We start from the raw sequence: 15,858 nt of genomic DNA on the forward strand, positions 1-15,858 counted from the left end.
TTAGAAGGAGTTGTAGAAAGAGAAATAAAAAGAAGAGAGATATGTTGAAAAAGGGTCCAGATTTGGCCTACAGTAAAATATGATTCATCGAAAAACAAGCTAAGATGTTTTAATATAATCCCTGAAAACCAAGGAATATGTAATTTATTGTTAGTGGTCAAAATGGAATGTTACATTAAATCTATTTCAAAGGGAAAAGTCTCAAACTTGATCAAGCTAGTTCTGGTTCAGTTGTTTGTAGTCTTAGATTCACATCATAGTTGGGCTCTTTGTTACTATCCTTTATAACCACAAAATGTAATTGGAATATGGATCAACATTTCAACAAAGTTGTTTTTTTTTTTTTTCAACATCCTGTAAATGAGCCAAAATAAATAAAATGTCTCCAATGGAAACAAAATTTTCCGGAAGATGGCAACTTAAGGTCATATTCAGTAGAAACTGTGTATGACCTTAAGTTGCCATTTTTTCTGGGAAATTTTGTTTCTATTGGAGACATTTAATTTATTTTGGCTTATATAGTGCATGTTAAAAAAAAAAAAAAACAAACTTCGTTGAAATGCTGATCTATATCCCAGTCATTTTCTAGGTGGCTCAGTGGTAAAGAATCTGCCTGCCAATGTAGGAGACGTAGGAGACATGGGTTCAATCCCTGAATCAGAAAGATCCCTTGGAAGAGGAAACGGCAACCTACTCCAGTATTCTTTCCTGGGAAATCCCTTGGACAGATGAGCCTGGTGGGCTACAGTCCATAGGGTTGCAAGAGTCAGACATAACTGAATGATTGAGCATGAGCATGATATGAGCCAAAATAAATAAAATGTCTCCAATGGAAACAAAATTTTCTGGAAAAGATGGCAACTTAAGGTCATATTCAGTAGAAGCTGTGTGTATGTTATTTTTCTATACTTCAGATGGATTGCCCAACTAAAGGATTTGAAACGGTGCTAGGTTTAATACACTCTGTTTACAGTCATTTAAGAAAAGGATGCCAGGTGCCGTTGTTCACAAAGGAATAAAGTAGGAGCCACACTCTGGGTTGGTGAAGCAGAATCATTGTGTCACAATAATAAAAGGTCCAGAGAAAACATGAATGTGTTAGTCACTCAGTCATGTCCTACTTTTTGTAACCCCACGGACTGTAGCCCGCCAGGCTCCCCTGTCCATGGAATTCTCCAAGCAGGAATACTGGAGTGGATTGCCATTCCTTTCTCCAGAGGATCTTCCCAACCCAAGGATTGAACCCAGGCCTCTTGCAATGCAGGCAAATTCTTTACCATTTGAGCCACCAGGGGTGGCACTTAAAGAAAAGAATGCCAGGTGTTGTTCACAAGGGAATAAAGTAGGAGCCACACTTTAGGTCAGTGAAGCAGAATCCTTGTGACACAGTAAAACTGGGGAAATAAGTTAGTAAAACTACTTGTTATGAAAGATCAAGTTAAGCCTGAAAAATATTAAAGCAATAATCAGATGATGTTTGAGAAGTGGAGAAATTGTGAGTATTGTTTAAATAAATTGAGTGGTAGACACTTAATAGCTGAGCAAGATATGACGTAGAAAAACAGGAGATAAACTTGAGATGAAAAAGGAGCATATAGATGGCAATAAATGATGAACCAAGAAGAGAATATTAACTGACAAAACAAAGGAATCTTGTTAGAAGATTGCTACTGTTTTTTGAGAGTTTGTTATAACTGGTAGAACTAGTAATGTGTGCTTTGCTAAGTTATTAATAGTATTAATCAAGAAATCTTTACATAAAACACAGTCGACTCTTACCTGCCTTAAAAATTATATGTGTGTATATGAAGGGATGAATGAAGAAAATATATTTCAGAATCTTGATATTTTCATTATACTTGATAATAAAACAACCTATTCATAATGGCCTAAGAAGCTCCTTACCCTGTGTATGCATGTCTGATACCATGATAATGATAATCTTTTCTGTGCTCTCTATACTTTTCTCACTAGCTTATAGAGCATACGTGTTGGTAAGGAGTTAGACTCCATTTGGAGGTTGTTATTGAGAAGAACTGATTGTAGAAGAGTAACAAGACATTTGGCAGCTAGTATATACATTTAATTTTGTATGAACTGATGAATAAAATATGCCACATGCATTCATGCAGTCTAGACATGACTGAAAATGATCAAACTCAAACACAAATGAGTAATAAGTCAGCCCATGAATTAAACATCCAGTTCATGGGATTCAGAAGGTATTTAATGTGTTCATCAAAGGGGAAGTTGACTTAATCAGATGAGTCTTTCCTTGTATCTTCAAGATGTGAAACTATAGGAATCCAAAGATAGAATATTTTAACTCCAGAAAGCTCTCAGGTGAAGACAGGGAAGTTTCATCTAAGAGAGTAAAAGAACATGAAAACCGACTAGTACATGTCAAGCAGAAGACAAGTGAGAGTCGGGAAGTGTGCTAAAGGCTCATAAATGGAAGGGGATGGAAAATTAGCTGCATTTTCTACAGACTAAGTGGAAAGGAAGATGAAAAATAAAGGGTATTTAAGCAAGTGGTCAACGATTTATATGGATAGGAATTTCAGAAAAAATGAGATGGCTACAGCAGAAAATTAGATGTTGCTTTATTGGTTTTATTTTTATTTTTTGGCTTTCTTTTAGAACATTGTGTAGTTTCCTTTCCAAAACTGTTCCATCTGCTTGATATTATGTAATGACCGCAGAGCTGTTTGGCAGCAGCTACAATGCCAGGAGAGTGGGCGACGGCTCAGTCTTTTTACCCCTTAGGTCAGAGCTATTTAGTGTACGGGGTCACATACACAGTCTTAAGGGTGGGTGGAGCGCTTTCTAGAGTGCTGTCCTTATTATCTGTTCTCCATGATCCTGTCACCAAGTAGCAGCTAGTGACCAGTTAAAAAGTAAAATTCGGTATATCATTGCTCTGACTCCATGTTTCTGACAACTTTCCATCACACTTATTGACCCACCTACTTTATTCAGGTATGATTGACATGTAAAAAGCTGTGCATACATAGTGTCAAGAACTCAGTAAGTTTGGAAATAAGTACACACCTATGAACTATCAAGGGCAAAGTTTCCTTCTGTCTCCTTTATGGACGTTATTTTATGAAGTAGAAAATTAGTTTTTTGTCAAAAGACCTATAGAATAGTTCTCTAGAATTTATTTATCTTATAAAACTAAAGCTTTTATACCCTTTGACCATCACCTTCCCATTTCTTCCTCCCTCCAGCCCCTGGCAGTGCCATTCTACTTTTCCCTTTGCATTTAAAATAAAGAACCACATCCCTGCCTGAAACACGCCTTCCTCTCTGTCCTCTTCCTCTTGCTTTGTACTTACCAGCCAACCTGCTTGTTGTTCTTGAGCATGCCAAGCTCGCTCATGCCTTTGCACTTGCTGCTTTCTCTGCGTAGCTGCCTCTCCCATCGTAACATACATACATCTTTGGTGGACACTACCGTGTCCCAGCAACTTTCATAATGGCAATTTTTGCCAATGATACTTCATGGTTATATGGCTGAAGCATCTCAACTTGCTGAATGGGTTTTTGTAAAGCTCTCTAGTTTTTCTCTCTCCACCTCCCCAGCTTTGTAAGATTATGATGGAAGCGATCTTATTTTAAATTAGGAAGCCTTCTGGAATTATTTGATCTGTTACACTTAACATTTTTTGACACCAGTATTTTTCCTTGGTCTTTTCATTAAGATCCTTGTAAATGTTTTTGGAAGAGAAAGAAAAAGTAAAATTAAGTCTTTATAACTAATAAGTCGATGAAATACAGTCTACTTTTTAAAGTGCTGATATTTTATTTTTTATATTTTTATTATAATAGATTTACAGTATATTAGTGTCAAATGTTGGAGAAGGCAATGGCAACCCACCCCTGCCTGGAAAATCCTATGGACGGAGGAGCCTGGTAGGCTGCAGTCCATGGGGTCGCTAAGAGTCAGAGATGACTGAATGACTTCACTTTCACTTTTCACTTTCATGCACTGGAGAGCAACCCACTCCAGTGTTCTTGCCTGGAGAATCCCAGGGACGGGGGAGCCTGGTGGGCTGCTGTCGACGGTGTCGCACAGAGTCAGACACGAGTGAAGTGACTTAGCAGCAGCAGCAGCAGTGTCAAATGTATAACAATGATTCAGTGTTTTTATAGATTATACTTCATTTAAAGTTCAGTCGCTCAGTCGCGTCCGACTCTTTGTGACCCCATGAATCTCAGCACCCCAGGCCTCCCTGTCTATCACCAATTCTTGGAGTTCATTCAGACTCATGTCCATCGAGTCGTTGATGCCATCCAGCCATCTCATCCTCAGTCGTCCCCTTCTCCTCCTGCCCCCAATCCCTCCCAGCATCACAGTCTTTTCCAATGAGTCAACTCTTTGCATGAGGTGGCCAGAGTACTAGAGTTTCAGCTTTAGCATCATTCCTTCCAAAGAACACCCAGGACTGATCTCCTTCAGAATGGACTGGTTGGATCTCCTTGCAGTCCAAGGGACTCTCAAGAGTCTTCTTCAACACCACAGTTCAAAAGCATCAATTCTTCGGCACTCAGCCTTCTTCACAGTCCAACTCTCACATCCATACATGACCACTGGAAAAACCATAGCCTTGACTAGATGGGCCTTTGTTGGCAAAGTAATGACTCTGCTTTTCAGTATGCTATCTAGGTTGGTCATAACTTTCCTTCCAAGGAGTAAGTGTCTCTTAATTTAAAGTTGTTATAAAATACCGGCTTCATTTCCCTGTGCTGTATGGCATATCCTTGTTGCCTGGGTTGCCATTTCCTCCTCCAGAGGACCTTCCCCACCCAGGGATTGAGCCTGTGTTGCTTATGTCAGCTGCACTGGCATGCGGGCTCTTCACCACTAGCACCACTTGGGAAGCCCTGTTTATTTAATACATAGTAGTGTATATCTCTTAATCCCATACCACCATCTGCTCCCTCCTCCCTTCTCTCCACACTGGTAACTACTCTGAGAACTACTTGTTTGTTCTCTGTATCTGTGAATCTGTTTCTTTTTTTTGATATATTCATTTGTTTTATTTTTAGATTACACATATAAGTGATAATGTGGAGCATTTATTTGTGTTTATTTGTCTGACTTATTTCACTAAGCAGACTACCTTCTAGGTCCATCTGTATCACAGATGGCAAATTTTCATTTTTTATGGCTGAGTAATATTCTATAAATATAATCTCTTTTAAATTAAGGCATTTTAGAGACATGGAACCCAGATTTCCCTCTATATCTAAAACATTTCACCAGCACACAACTAAAATAATACTCTGGTTCACAGATATGTATGTTGAAATATATGATTAATTTACTTAGTAAGTTTATTTTAATATCATGTAACTTAAGAATTTATGAAGACATGCTATATTTCTTAGTTTGAGGTTTTTGTTTATTTTTGAAATGCTTTTAGTGCTTGGAATGTTCTGTAATGTCCACTCTATAAGATAAATTGATGAAAAACAAACTGAAATATGAAATCAGTTCTCTGCAAATTTGTAAATTTTTTTTCTTGTATTTTAAATGCAGATATTAAGTTGTGTCTTGGTTTTTTGGTCTTGTTTTGGTCAAGACAAAAATCTTGAATCTTGTTTTTTGACACTTAAGCTTATAATTTTAAATAGCTGATTCCCATTGCCTTTTTATTACTCTTTAAAAATCTCTTTTTTTTTTCTCCCAACCCTAAGGTTTCGGCCTCATCAGGATGCAGACCCTGAAAAGCCACGTGTTGCTGCTTTAATTGACAGGCTCATTGCTTTTAAAAATAACGACAACGGAGCTTGGGTTAGAGGAGGAGACATTGTTGTTCAGAATTCAGCGTGGGTATTCTCTACGAAGTTACTATCTGATGACACCGATGTATTTATTTTTTAGGCTATTTTTAAAAACTCAGTAGACCGAAAGTACAGTGGTGGTTTCTGGAATCATAGTATCATTACTAATAGACAGGACAAGCTCTGAGGAAGTATGTTAACCGACTGCAAATGTTTGGAATCGTCTCATTCTGCTGCTGTTATTGGAACTGAACTTGTCTGGTGACATGAGAGCTTTTTGATGAGATTAAACAGAAACTGGGACTTTATATAACAAACATGGTCTATGTCAGAGAACTAAATAAAGATTTCGAAACTACCTGCACTTTTTTCCTTCCTCTTGGAAACTCAGTTTCATGATGCTCTTCCACTGCCATTCAAAACAAAAGTTGAATTCCACCTTAATAAGTCTGTTGACTTATGTTTTAACATGACTTGAGGCAATAAGCCTCTCACTTCTTTTCCATTTGTATACTTTTAGGAGGAGCCTGAGGTATGTCAAGCTAAGATTTGGTGTTCAGGAGTTTAGAAAATTGTTTTTTTCTGGCTGATACTGATGTTAATTGCTTGGCATTTATCATGAAAAAACTGACACCGTATAAAATCTGTAGAAATAATTTGGAATTGATATTGAAAAGCTTTGAAGAGAATTCTATGATCTAATTGATAAAAATTAGTCATTCCTTGGTATTCATGGGGGATCAGTTTCAGGACCCCATTGAGTACTAAAATCTTGACGCTCAAGATCCTTATATAAAATGTCATAGTATTCAGTATTTTCATATAACCTATACACACCCTTCTGTATACTTTAAATCATCTCTAGAGTACTTGTTATACTCAAGACTGTAAATGCTACCTAAATAGTTGTAAATACAATGTAAATAGTTCCCAGCACTGGGGGACAAAATTTTGCTTTTTGGAGTTTTCTGGAATTAAAAAAAATATTTCTTATCCACAGTTGGTTGAATCTGTGGATGCAGAACACACAGATATGGGAGCCAACCTAATGATAAAAATTGTAAATGTAGGTTTTTAACACACATTCTCTTTGGGCTTCCCTGGTGGCTCAGACGGTCAAGAATCTGCTTGTAATGCCGGAGACCTGGGTTTGATCCCTGGATTGGGAAGATCCCCTGGAGAAAGGGATGGCTACCCACTTCAGTATTTTTACCTGGAAAATTCCATGGACGGAGGAGCCTGATGGGCTACAGTCCATGAGGTTGCAAAGAGTCAGACACGACTGAGTGACTAACACTTTCACTTTTCATGTGCTCTTTACTGTGTGCCAGATGCTGTTCTAAACAGTTAAAATGAATTAGCATTTTAATGCTTTCAGATATCCTATGAGGAAGCTTATAGTGTTATTTCAGCCTTTAGGTGAGAAAACTGAGGGACACACAAGTAACTTGCCCAAGGTCACACAGCTAGTAATTGGCAAACCTGAGATTCAAACCAGGTGCCTTTACTATGGAGACTATGCTTTTAGTTATTGGAGAGTGAAGTTTTTATGTGGTCTTGAAGAGTAAATATTATTGGAACTTCTTGGATTTTATGACAAATATTGAGAGAATTACCTCTTACATGATGTGATAAATTAAAATGTTCCTTCATTCTCTTTAGATTTGCAGACAATGGAATAGGACTGACCTTTGCCAGGTTTGTAATTACTTAAAAAATATTTATCTGTTTATTTTAAAGTTGTAAGGCAAAATAACCTTGATTTTTTGGTTTTTTTTGATAGCACAGGAATGCTGTATCATTTATTAACATTAAAAAAATAGCACTCACTTCTTGATGCCACTAGAGGGCCAAAAATACATTTTTATTGATTAATTGAATTCACACCAAAGTAGGAGGTTGCTCTAGCTGGAACTGCACAGAAGGATAGGCCCATCATATTTTTTGCTTAGAAGAAAACCCTTGAGCTTTTGATTAAAGATCTTAAAAAGTAGGGGAATAAAGAGGAAGGGAGTAAAAGTTGGCAGCAAATTAAATATTTTCTTTCTTAAAAGTTGGTCTCGTTTCACAGTGGTCCTTAAGAACTGAACTTTTTATGTTACATATTTTTCCCCAGATAACAGTTACTCTCATGCCCATCTTAAACATGCTTGTCATCTCATTGTTGTATTTAGGGCAAGTTTATTCTCCTCATTTGCAATATTGTTGTGTGAGACTAAAATAATTAGTTGTTGCTGCTAAATTAAATCTCATTTGTTTAAGTCTAATTTGCAAACCACATATTAATTTATAAGAGGTATACTCACAATTTAGAGGCACCTTTTGATAACTCACTAATATGTATTTAAGAAGCTGCTGGCTACTTTGAAAATTTTTAGGTTTTTTAAGTTATAGCTTGCCTTCCTGTGTGACTAATGATTATTCTTATTTTAACAGTGATGGAAGCTTCCCAAGTGATGAAGGTTCCAGCCAAGAGGTATCTGAATCTCTCTTTGTGGGGGAGAGCAGGAATTACGGCTTTCAGGGTGGTCAGAACAAGTATGTAGGCACTGGAGGGATAGACCTGAAGCCTCGGACATTACCTAGAAACAGGTGAGCATTGCTGTATCAGAGGAATGTTACCTTTAAACAATAAATGAAGCTCTAACCCTTACAAAAGTTTCCATAATAAGCCTGAATAGATTCCCACCATGACACTTTTCCCACCATATTTATTATTATTAAAATGATTCATTATCATTGCTATTTCATTTGTATGTATTATCCTCTGGGATTCTGGAGCATTAACTATTAAACATTATATATAGATGTCATTATCAATTTTATGGGGTTTCCCTCAGTGGTAAAGAATCCACCTGCAATGTAAGAGCCCTGGGTTTGATCCCTGGATCAGGAAGATCCCCTGAGGAAGGAAATAGCTACCCACTCCAGTATTCCTTCCCAGGAAATTCCTTGGACAGAGAAGCCTGACCGGCTATAGTCCATGGAGTCGCAAGGGTCGGATATGACGAAGCAACTAAACCAGCACATCAGTTTTATAATGAAGAAAACTATCCTGTTTATCCTTCTTGGATAAAGTCTTATGTAAGCTGGTAGTTTTTTTTTTTTTTTTCCTTTCCTGAGCCACAGAAAGTCACCAAACCATAAACTATGGACATCAAATCAGTTTTTCCTTAACATGGTGATGTTAGTTTTAAGAAATAGCCACTGGAAAAAAGAAATTACTTATTGAAAAGAGTCCTAGAAAATCAGTTGATAGATGCCAAAGCTGACTCAAAACCTAACTAGCTGTATAATTAACAATGTTTCAGATGTTGAAAGGGTATGGGGTAGACTTTTGGCATGTTTTCTGTCAAAATAATCACAGTCATTAAAATAGTACTTAGCACTATAAAGATTCTTCAGAACTTTTGGGAAACTATTACCTAATTAATCTGTACCTCAGCTCTGAGACACAGTTTAGAGTTGTCGTCATTTTACTTGTAAGAAAACCAGGTAGAGAAAAATTAGTGTTCTAAAGTCCTTACATCAGAGCTAATGTCAGATCTCATTAAGCATCAGTCCCCTTAAAGCCTGACCCCTTAAGCATCAGTCCCCTTAAAGCTATCCACTGTGTCTGGATTTTGGGCTAGGACAGGTCAGCGGGGTAAGGCAAACAGACAGATGACAGGTGGTAAATATTGGCCGAAGGGCTTAACTAGCTTCTAGCAAAGGGCAGCCTATCCTTGGCCTGTCTCCCCTGCTTATTGTTGGGAAATACTAAACGTCTTTACTACATGACACAATGTGTAGAACTTCCTTTAGTTAGACCATGGAAGCCACTAGGAAAGGAACTTCATGGATTTTTAATAGTTAACATTTACTAAATATTTATTATGTATCAGGCCCTGTTCTAAATCTTTTATTATTCAGTTAATCCTTGTAAGCCTGGTGAGGTAGGTGTTGTCATTGTCCTGCTTTATAAATGAGTAACTTACTAAAAGTAGCTAATGTGGGACTCAAAACCTATTAGTTTGGCTTCAGTGCTCTGCTCTTCGCGATTAAGCCAAAGCCGTTTCTTCTAATATGTAAATTAAAGAAAAAAAAAAAAGCTGTATTAGTTGGGTATGGGCTGCAGTAAAATGGTGGGCAATTCAATTTCATTATTTTTATTTTACATTGGCCTCCAATGTAAAATACTTCAAAATGCTGTTGCTTCTGTGCTAGCTAGCAAGGAATTTTTTAAACAAAGATTGCTGGTTGGTCAATGGGCCTAATTTTTATTTTACTGTATCTTTGCAGCCTTTTCTATGGCAGAGGACCATTTTGTGATATATTCTTGGATACACAAAGATAGGCATAGATTTTTAACCAGATTATTTGACTTTCTTGCTAGTGTATATGATTTTTTATTGTAAAACACTGCCAAGTCATAAACTAATTAGGTGCTGTAGAAGTCCTCTGCAATGCCATTAAAAAACTTAATAGGGGAAAAACCTAAGGGATCCAGAATATTATGGGTTTTGTACATTAATTATGGTTAATAACATATGATTAGTAAGTTAAGGAGCTTATGTTTGGACAGAACAGAGTAAAATGAATAAAATGAATTTCTCAATCTAGCTATAGTAAGCCTTGCAAACTTATACTTTTGTACTTTTAAGTATATCATTTCTCCTTATTAATGTTATTTAGTGGCTTGAAAGAAGGTCTCTCTGATTAAGCACAGATTTGTCTTCTTGTGCTAGAGATTTCGGAATTAAAGCTAAATGGTATGAGTTATCAAAGAAAAGATCTTAACTGAGTTGATTCAAGGAAGCAAAGTCACCTCTTGGAGAGGCCTTCACTGTATGTGAAATAGCATCTCTGTCCTACTCAATTCTATCCTATTACTATGTCTTTTGTTATGCTCTTATCTGAAATTACCCGTTATGTTTTTGTTTGCCTTTCTCACTGCAGTATAGGTTTCATTAGATTGGAGATCTTGCTTTATTAGCACTGTATCCTAGAATTGTACTTAATGTATATGGGATATTTAACAGTATTTATGAAACAAATATGTAAGTGAAATGCTGTTAAACAGATGGGCCCATATGCATTAAACAAAATTTTTTATTTCAACAGGACATTTCCAATTAGAGGCTTTCAAATCTATGATGGGCCCATTCATCTCACCAGGTGCACTTTCAAAAAATATGTGCCAACTTTAGATAGATATACCAGTGCTATTGGCTTCCTCATGAAGAATTCCTGGCAGATAACCCCTAGAAATAACATCTCCTTCGTAAAGTTTGGTCCACATGTAAGTACGTTCTTATGGCTCCTATACAGTGGCTATGGGTACCAAGCGGAGGGATGGCACATTTCCAGAGAAAGAAACACAGAGATGGGATTTGCACTGAGTTTTTAGGCTTGGGAGGCGAATTCTATGCAAGAGTAACTCCTGATTTCAGGTACTCTGTCCTGCTGAGTTTAGGGTGAGAACAGAAGTCCCATGTGACCTAGAGTATTTTTGATATTCTGGTGATATCATCAAAGGGAAAATGACTTAATGTGATGATACAGTGGTGGGAATTGTAGAATTTCATGGGAATAAGAGGACATATGATTTTGGGGAATTCAGTATAATAATCCATAAAGAGATTTGGGTTTTACCTGGTATTTTACTTTTCTGAGATCTATCCTGGGGAGCTGGAGAATAAAAGATTGGGAAAGAAGAGAAATACTGGGGTGATAGGAAACAAATTGGGTTATTTCTGATATAAACTATTGGAGTATTTTTATGAAGATTGCAAAAAAGACTGAGAAATAATTGTTTATGATACAGTAGGCCGCAGAAATCATTTTCTCAGTAGTTTCACCAGTGCCCTCCTTACCATCAGTACATAGGCCAATCTGGTTATGTACCCCCAGCCTCTTCCCATCTTGCCACTTCTAAGATGACAGCAGTGTAGAGATGGAGTCTCAGACCATCTTGCTTTCTGCTCCCACAGGCAGCCACAATTGTAAAGTGACTCCTAGTTTTGTCATTCATGTCCATAGGCAAACTCTGTGGTTCCCCAGTTTAAAAGAGAACTTAGGTTAGTTTACCAAAGTCTATAACTGGTTTTTGTGAACAGCCGAGGCATGGAACAGAGGCACAGGTGCAAACTGATTGACTGGTTCTCGTCTAGACTGCATTACTCCAGGGGAAGAGGAAGAGCTACACTGTGGACAGGGTTGCATGTAAATAGGGTGGGTCTTGGATTGCCTCTCCATTGTGGAGGTTGGCAGCTCCCTTACAGCCTGGATGTTCTCTCCATACATAGAGTTTAGTGATCACTGACATGGTCATACTGAAAAAACAGTTTTTAGATGTTGCATTTGTTGCAGAGTTAGAGTTCTCACAGCTTAAGAGAATCCATGCTGTTTAAGGCCAGTGTTTCATCAGCTTGGAATTTTCTAAGGTGCTGATGCTCTGGAACCATTTGTGAAGGGTATGTTCCTCAAATTTGTTCTTTCTAAAAAGATGGAGAGTATGTCCTAGACTTTAAGATTTAACCGTGGGAGGTATAAGTAAAGAGAGAAAAGAGTCTAGAACTAAGAACTTAGAACCATTTGTCCCACACATCACTGAGTTTCCATTGAGTTGCTTATCATTTAGATGTTCAGTTGATTTTAAAACTTGCCAGGGCAACGAGGGCATAAAAGCATCGTAAGGTGTATCTGCGTGGTTTGAATAACATTAGCCTGGTGGGCTACAGTCCATAGGGTCGCAAAGAGTCAGACACAACTGAAGCAACTTAGCACGCACCGAAAGATTATAAATGATGTAACCTGTAGCCTGCTTTGTAGCTAGCTAGGTACTATGTGTTTGATAAAGGTATTGAATTAATGTTATCCGACATGAAAATTGCTGAGCTGGACTTAATCTGTGTTGAGGAGAGAAAAAAATAACAGACACCTTTCAACATGTTCTAATGAGTCCAGTGGTCAGGCAACCATACCAAAACAACATTTAGACTGTTTCAGTTTGGAACTGTACTTATTTTTTGGTGACAGGAGTCATTCACAAGTTAACTAAAACATTTGAAGTAAAATGAAATGATTAGCTCAGGAGATTGAACTTGTAATATATTTTAATTTAACTGAGGTATAATTTGCGGACAGGGAAATGCAGAGATCTTAAGTGAAAAGGTTTTAAGTTTTAACAAATACATATGACTACGTTGTTCCTCTTTCCACAACTATTCTGGTTTCTGTTACCATGAATTCGTTTTATCTGGGGAACAGGTAATCGTTTTTAAGTTGAAAAAAGGGAAAACATCAAAGATGAAGTTGAATGCTTGCTGCCGAAACTAAGGCTTCAGGAAGTTTTTTTTCCCCATTCATGTCATAATTAATCAAAAATGTTGGTTGACAACTATGCTGTGACTCAGAACTGCATAGTCTTCAAGGAACTGTAATGCATTGTAATGAACATGAAGTTGGGTTCTTGCAGGGGACACTGGGGAACATGGCAGGGGAGCCCTCACTGTGGGATGTCCTTGTTTTTCACTGCTGTCAGGTCTCTCTTAATGTATTCTTTGGAAAGCCTGGCCCCTGGTTTGAAGACTGTGAGCTAGATGGTGATAAGAACTCCATATTCCACGACATTGATGGCTCTGTGACGGGATACAAGGATGCTTATGTGGGAAGAATGGACAACTACCTGATCCGCCATCCAAGCTGTATAAACGTGACCAAATGGAACGCAGTGGTGTGCAGTGGGAGCTATGCCCAGGTAGGCCAAAGTGCATCGTGATACCTGATCCCCCCCGGCTCCTGACAGCACTGTTTCTGTGAGGAGTACTCTTCAGGTCTTCGGGCTGATGGATACTTCTCAAAGCATGATTTTTTTTTTTTTAAAGCAGTCAAAAAAAAGAAAAATTTCATTAGAAATCATAGACTCATAGAATTTTATTTCAAGTTCCCCCACTACAAACCAATTTAAAAGTGGAAAAGTGAACCCAAAAGAAGTAGGATTAATTTGCACTTGGTTAAGTATGGTTGGGAGATAGTTGGGGTGAGAAACCATATTTCCTGAGTCTTAGGCCAGGTTTTCTAGCTGTGCTACAGCTGTGCCCCCTGAGAAGCCATTTTATTCTTTGCTTTTAGGGTTACTGAGTGCTAAGTTGCTTCAGTTGTGTCCAACTCTTTGAGACCCTATGGACTGTAGCCCATCAGGCTCCTCTGTCCATGGGATTCTCCAGGCAAGAATATTGGAGTGGGTTGCCATTCTCTCCTCCAGTGGATCTTCCCAACCCAGGGATTGAACCCATGTCTCTTACAGCTCCTGTATTGGCAGGTGGGTTCTTGACCACAGGTGCTGCCTGGGAAGCCCTTTAGGGTTATTATCTCTATTTATCTCTAAATTAGGGAATCTAACTTGTGAGGCAGAATATCAGTAGGTCACATGGAAAGTAGTATATTCTCAGAAACAGAGTTGGGAATTGGAAATGCGTGGACAAGGAAGAAATCCAAGGAAATTCTGCAAATCATAATATATCTATGAAAATATGAAGGAGATGCTATAGATTGGGAAACACTTCTTTGAAAACATTAAGCTAGTGTGCATTTATTAACTGGATGCCAAGTATAAGAGGATGGAACACTTTGGGAGGTATAATGTTCAGAAAATAGATGCTGGAACTAGACCACGTGGCTTTGAATCCTGGCTTTGCTATTTTCTTAATACGAGATGTGTAAGTTAATTAGCTGCTCTGTGCCTGTGCACAGTGAGGATAATATTAGATTCTTTCATATGTGGCTGTTGCGAAGATAGAATGCATGAGTACTGATAATACATTTCACCCGTGGCCTGGCACATAGTGAAGTGCTTGCTGCAATTAGTATTATTTGAAGAGCAAGGCTCTAAGTTGCAAAGATGATTTTAATAGTGATATTTTGGATGGATAGAAGATTGCAGAATGAAGGTACCAGTTGCCCAGAATTTTGAAGAGAGCAGAATTTTGTTTCCATATTTTAGACAATTACATGGTCATATTTTAAAATAAATGTTGAGGGAGATAAAAGAATAAAGGAAAAGGATAGCTGGAGCGTGAAGAGGAGAATTAGAGGAAGAGCAAGGTATTCTCCAAGGCAGACTGAGCTCTGATAGTCTCAAAGGCAAGAAAGAAGCCTCACTTGCTGATGTGCTGCTGAATTCTCTTATTTGTAGGATGGGTTTTTCCTGGGGAAGGACCAGTTTGGTGATGGAGTACCTTTGCTGAACTCTGGCTACTTGAACCATCAAGTGTGTGTTTGTGGCTCCTGCTTTTCAATTTCTTGAGCCCCTGGGGTCTTATGGTTTCTGCCATTTAATAAGCCTTCTGTATTGGGAGCTTCCTGAAGCAGATTTCTTTATTACTCTTCAGACTTTGAATCATCATTGTTAAAGAATGCTATGATTCTTAAGTTTAAAAAAAAAAAAACACAAAACAGCTTCAAAAAGATTCTCATCAATAGACAAGACAAAGGGCTTAAGAGGGATAAAGATTAGAGAGATTTTTCTGGCTTCTTTTAAAGGAATACTAGCCTCTTTGTTGTGGGATTTCTCATCCCCATGGGAGCAAGAAGAATCATACTTGCCTGAGTTCCAGGAAGGACCAGGAAAGGATGGAGAATTAATTATAGTAAAAAATAAAGAAGAAAAGAATGTAGTTAAAAATGTGATTTATTTTTTCATTCATTTTATTCTTAACCAGAATTGCCCTCTAAAATTAAGTAGACTCATTAATGCCTAAGAAGATGTAGAAATTTGAGAATTAAAACAAAAATAAGAAGCTTTTAAATTCTTTAATAGCTACAGTTGTAGGTAAATTGCTAGCCATGTGTATTCAAAGGAACATGTATCTGTTTGTCTTTCTTAATGTGGTATGTATTCACTAATGAAGACTTTATATTTTGTTTTAAATGTCTCTGTAATCTGGATTTCATATACTTGAGAATGTGAACCTGATACTTCTGTCTTACAAAGCAAAGTAGTAATTCTATATTTTTGTTGTTTTTGTTTGTTCAATCCTGCCCACGAGGCTCTGGGAATGGTAAGATAGACATTTTCTCCAGGGG

General features: G+C 37.7%; 1 protein-coding gene across 1 annotated transcript in view; it reads left to right on the forward strand.

The window, feature by feature from the left end:
• The window catches only part of CEMIP2 (cell migration inducing hyaluronidase 2), an 80,533-nt gene that overhangs the window by 43,086 nt on the left and 21,589 nt on the right, over positions 1-15,858 (forward strand). Inside the window, exons 13-17 of the mRNA XM_069576363.1 lie at positions 5,704-5,835; positions 7,453-7,488; positions 8,227-8,382; positions 10,894-11,071; positions 13,316-13,531. Coding sequence (XP_069432464.1) covers positions 5,704-5,835; positions 7,453-7,488; positions 8,227-8,382; positions 10,894-11,071; positions 13,316-13,531 — 718 coding nt within the window. The remainder of the gene's footprint in view (positions 1-5,703; positions 5,836-7,452; positions 7,489-8,226; positions 8,383-10,893; positions 11,072-13,315; positions 13,532-15,858) is intronic.

This window comes from Ovis canadensis, chromosome 2, assembly GCF_042477335.2.
Source record: "Ovis canadensis isolate MfBH-ARS-UI-01 breed Bighorn chromosome 2, ARS-UI_OviCan_v2, whole genome shotgun sequence".
Classification (NCBI taxonomy): Eukaryota; Metazoa; Chordata; class Mammalia; order Artiodactyla; family Bovidae; genus Ovis; species Ovis canadensis.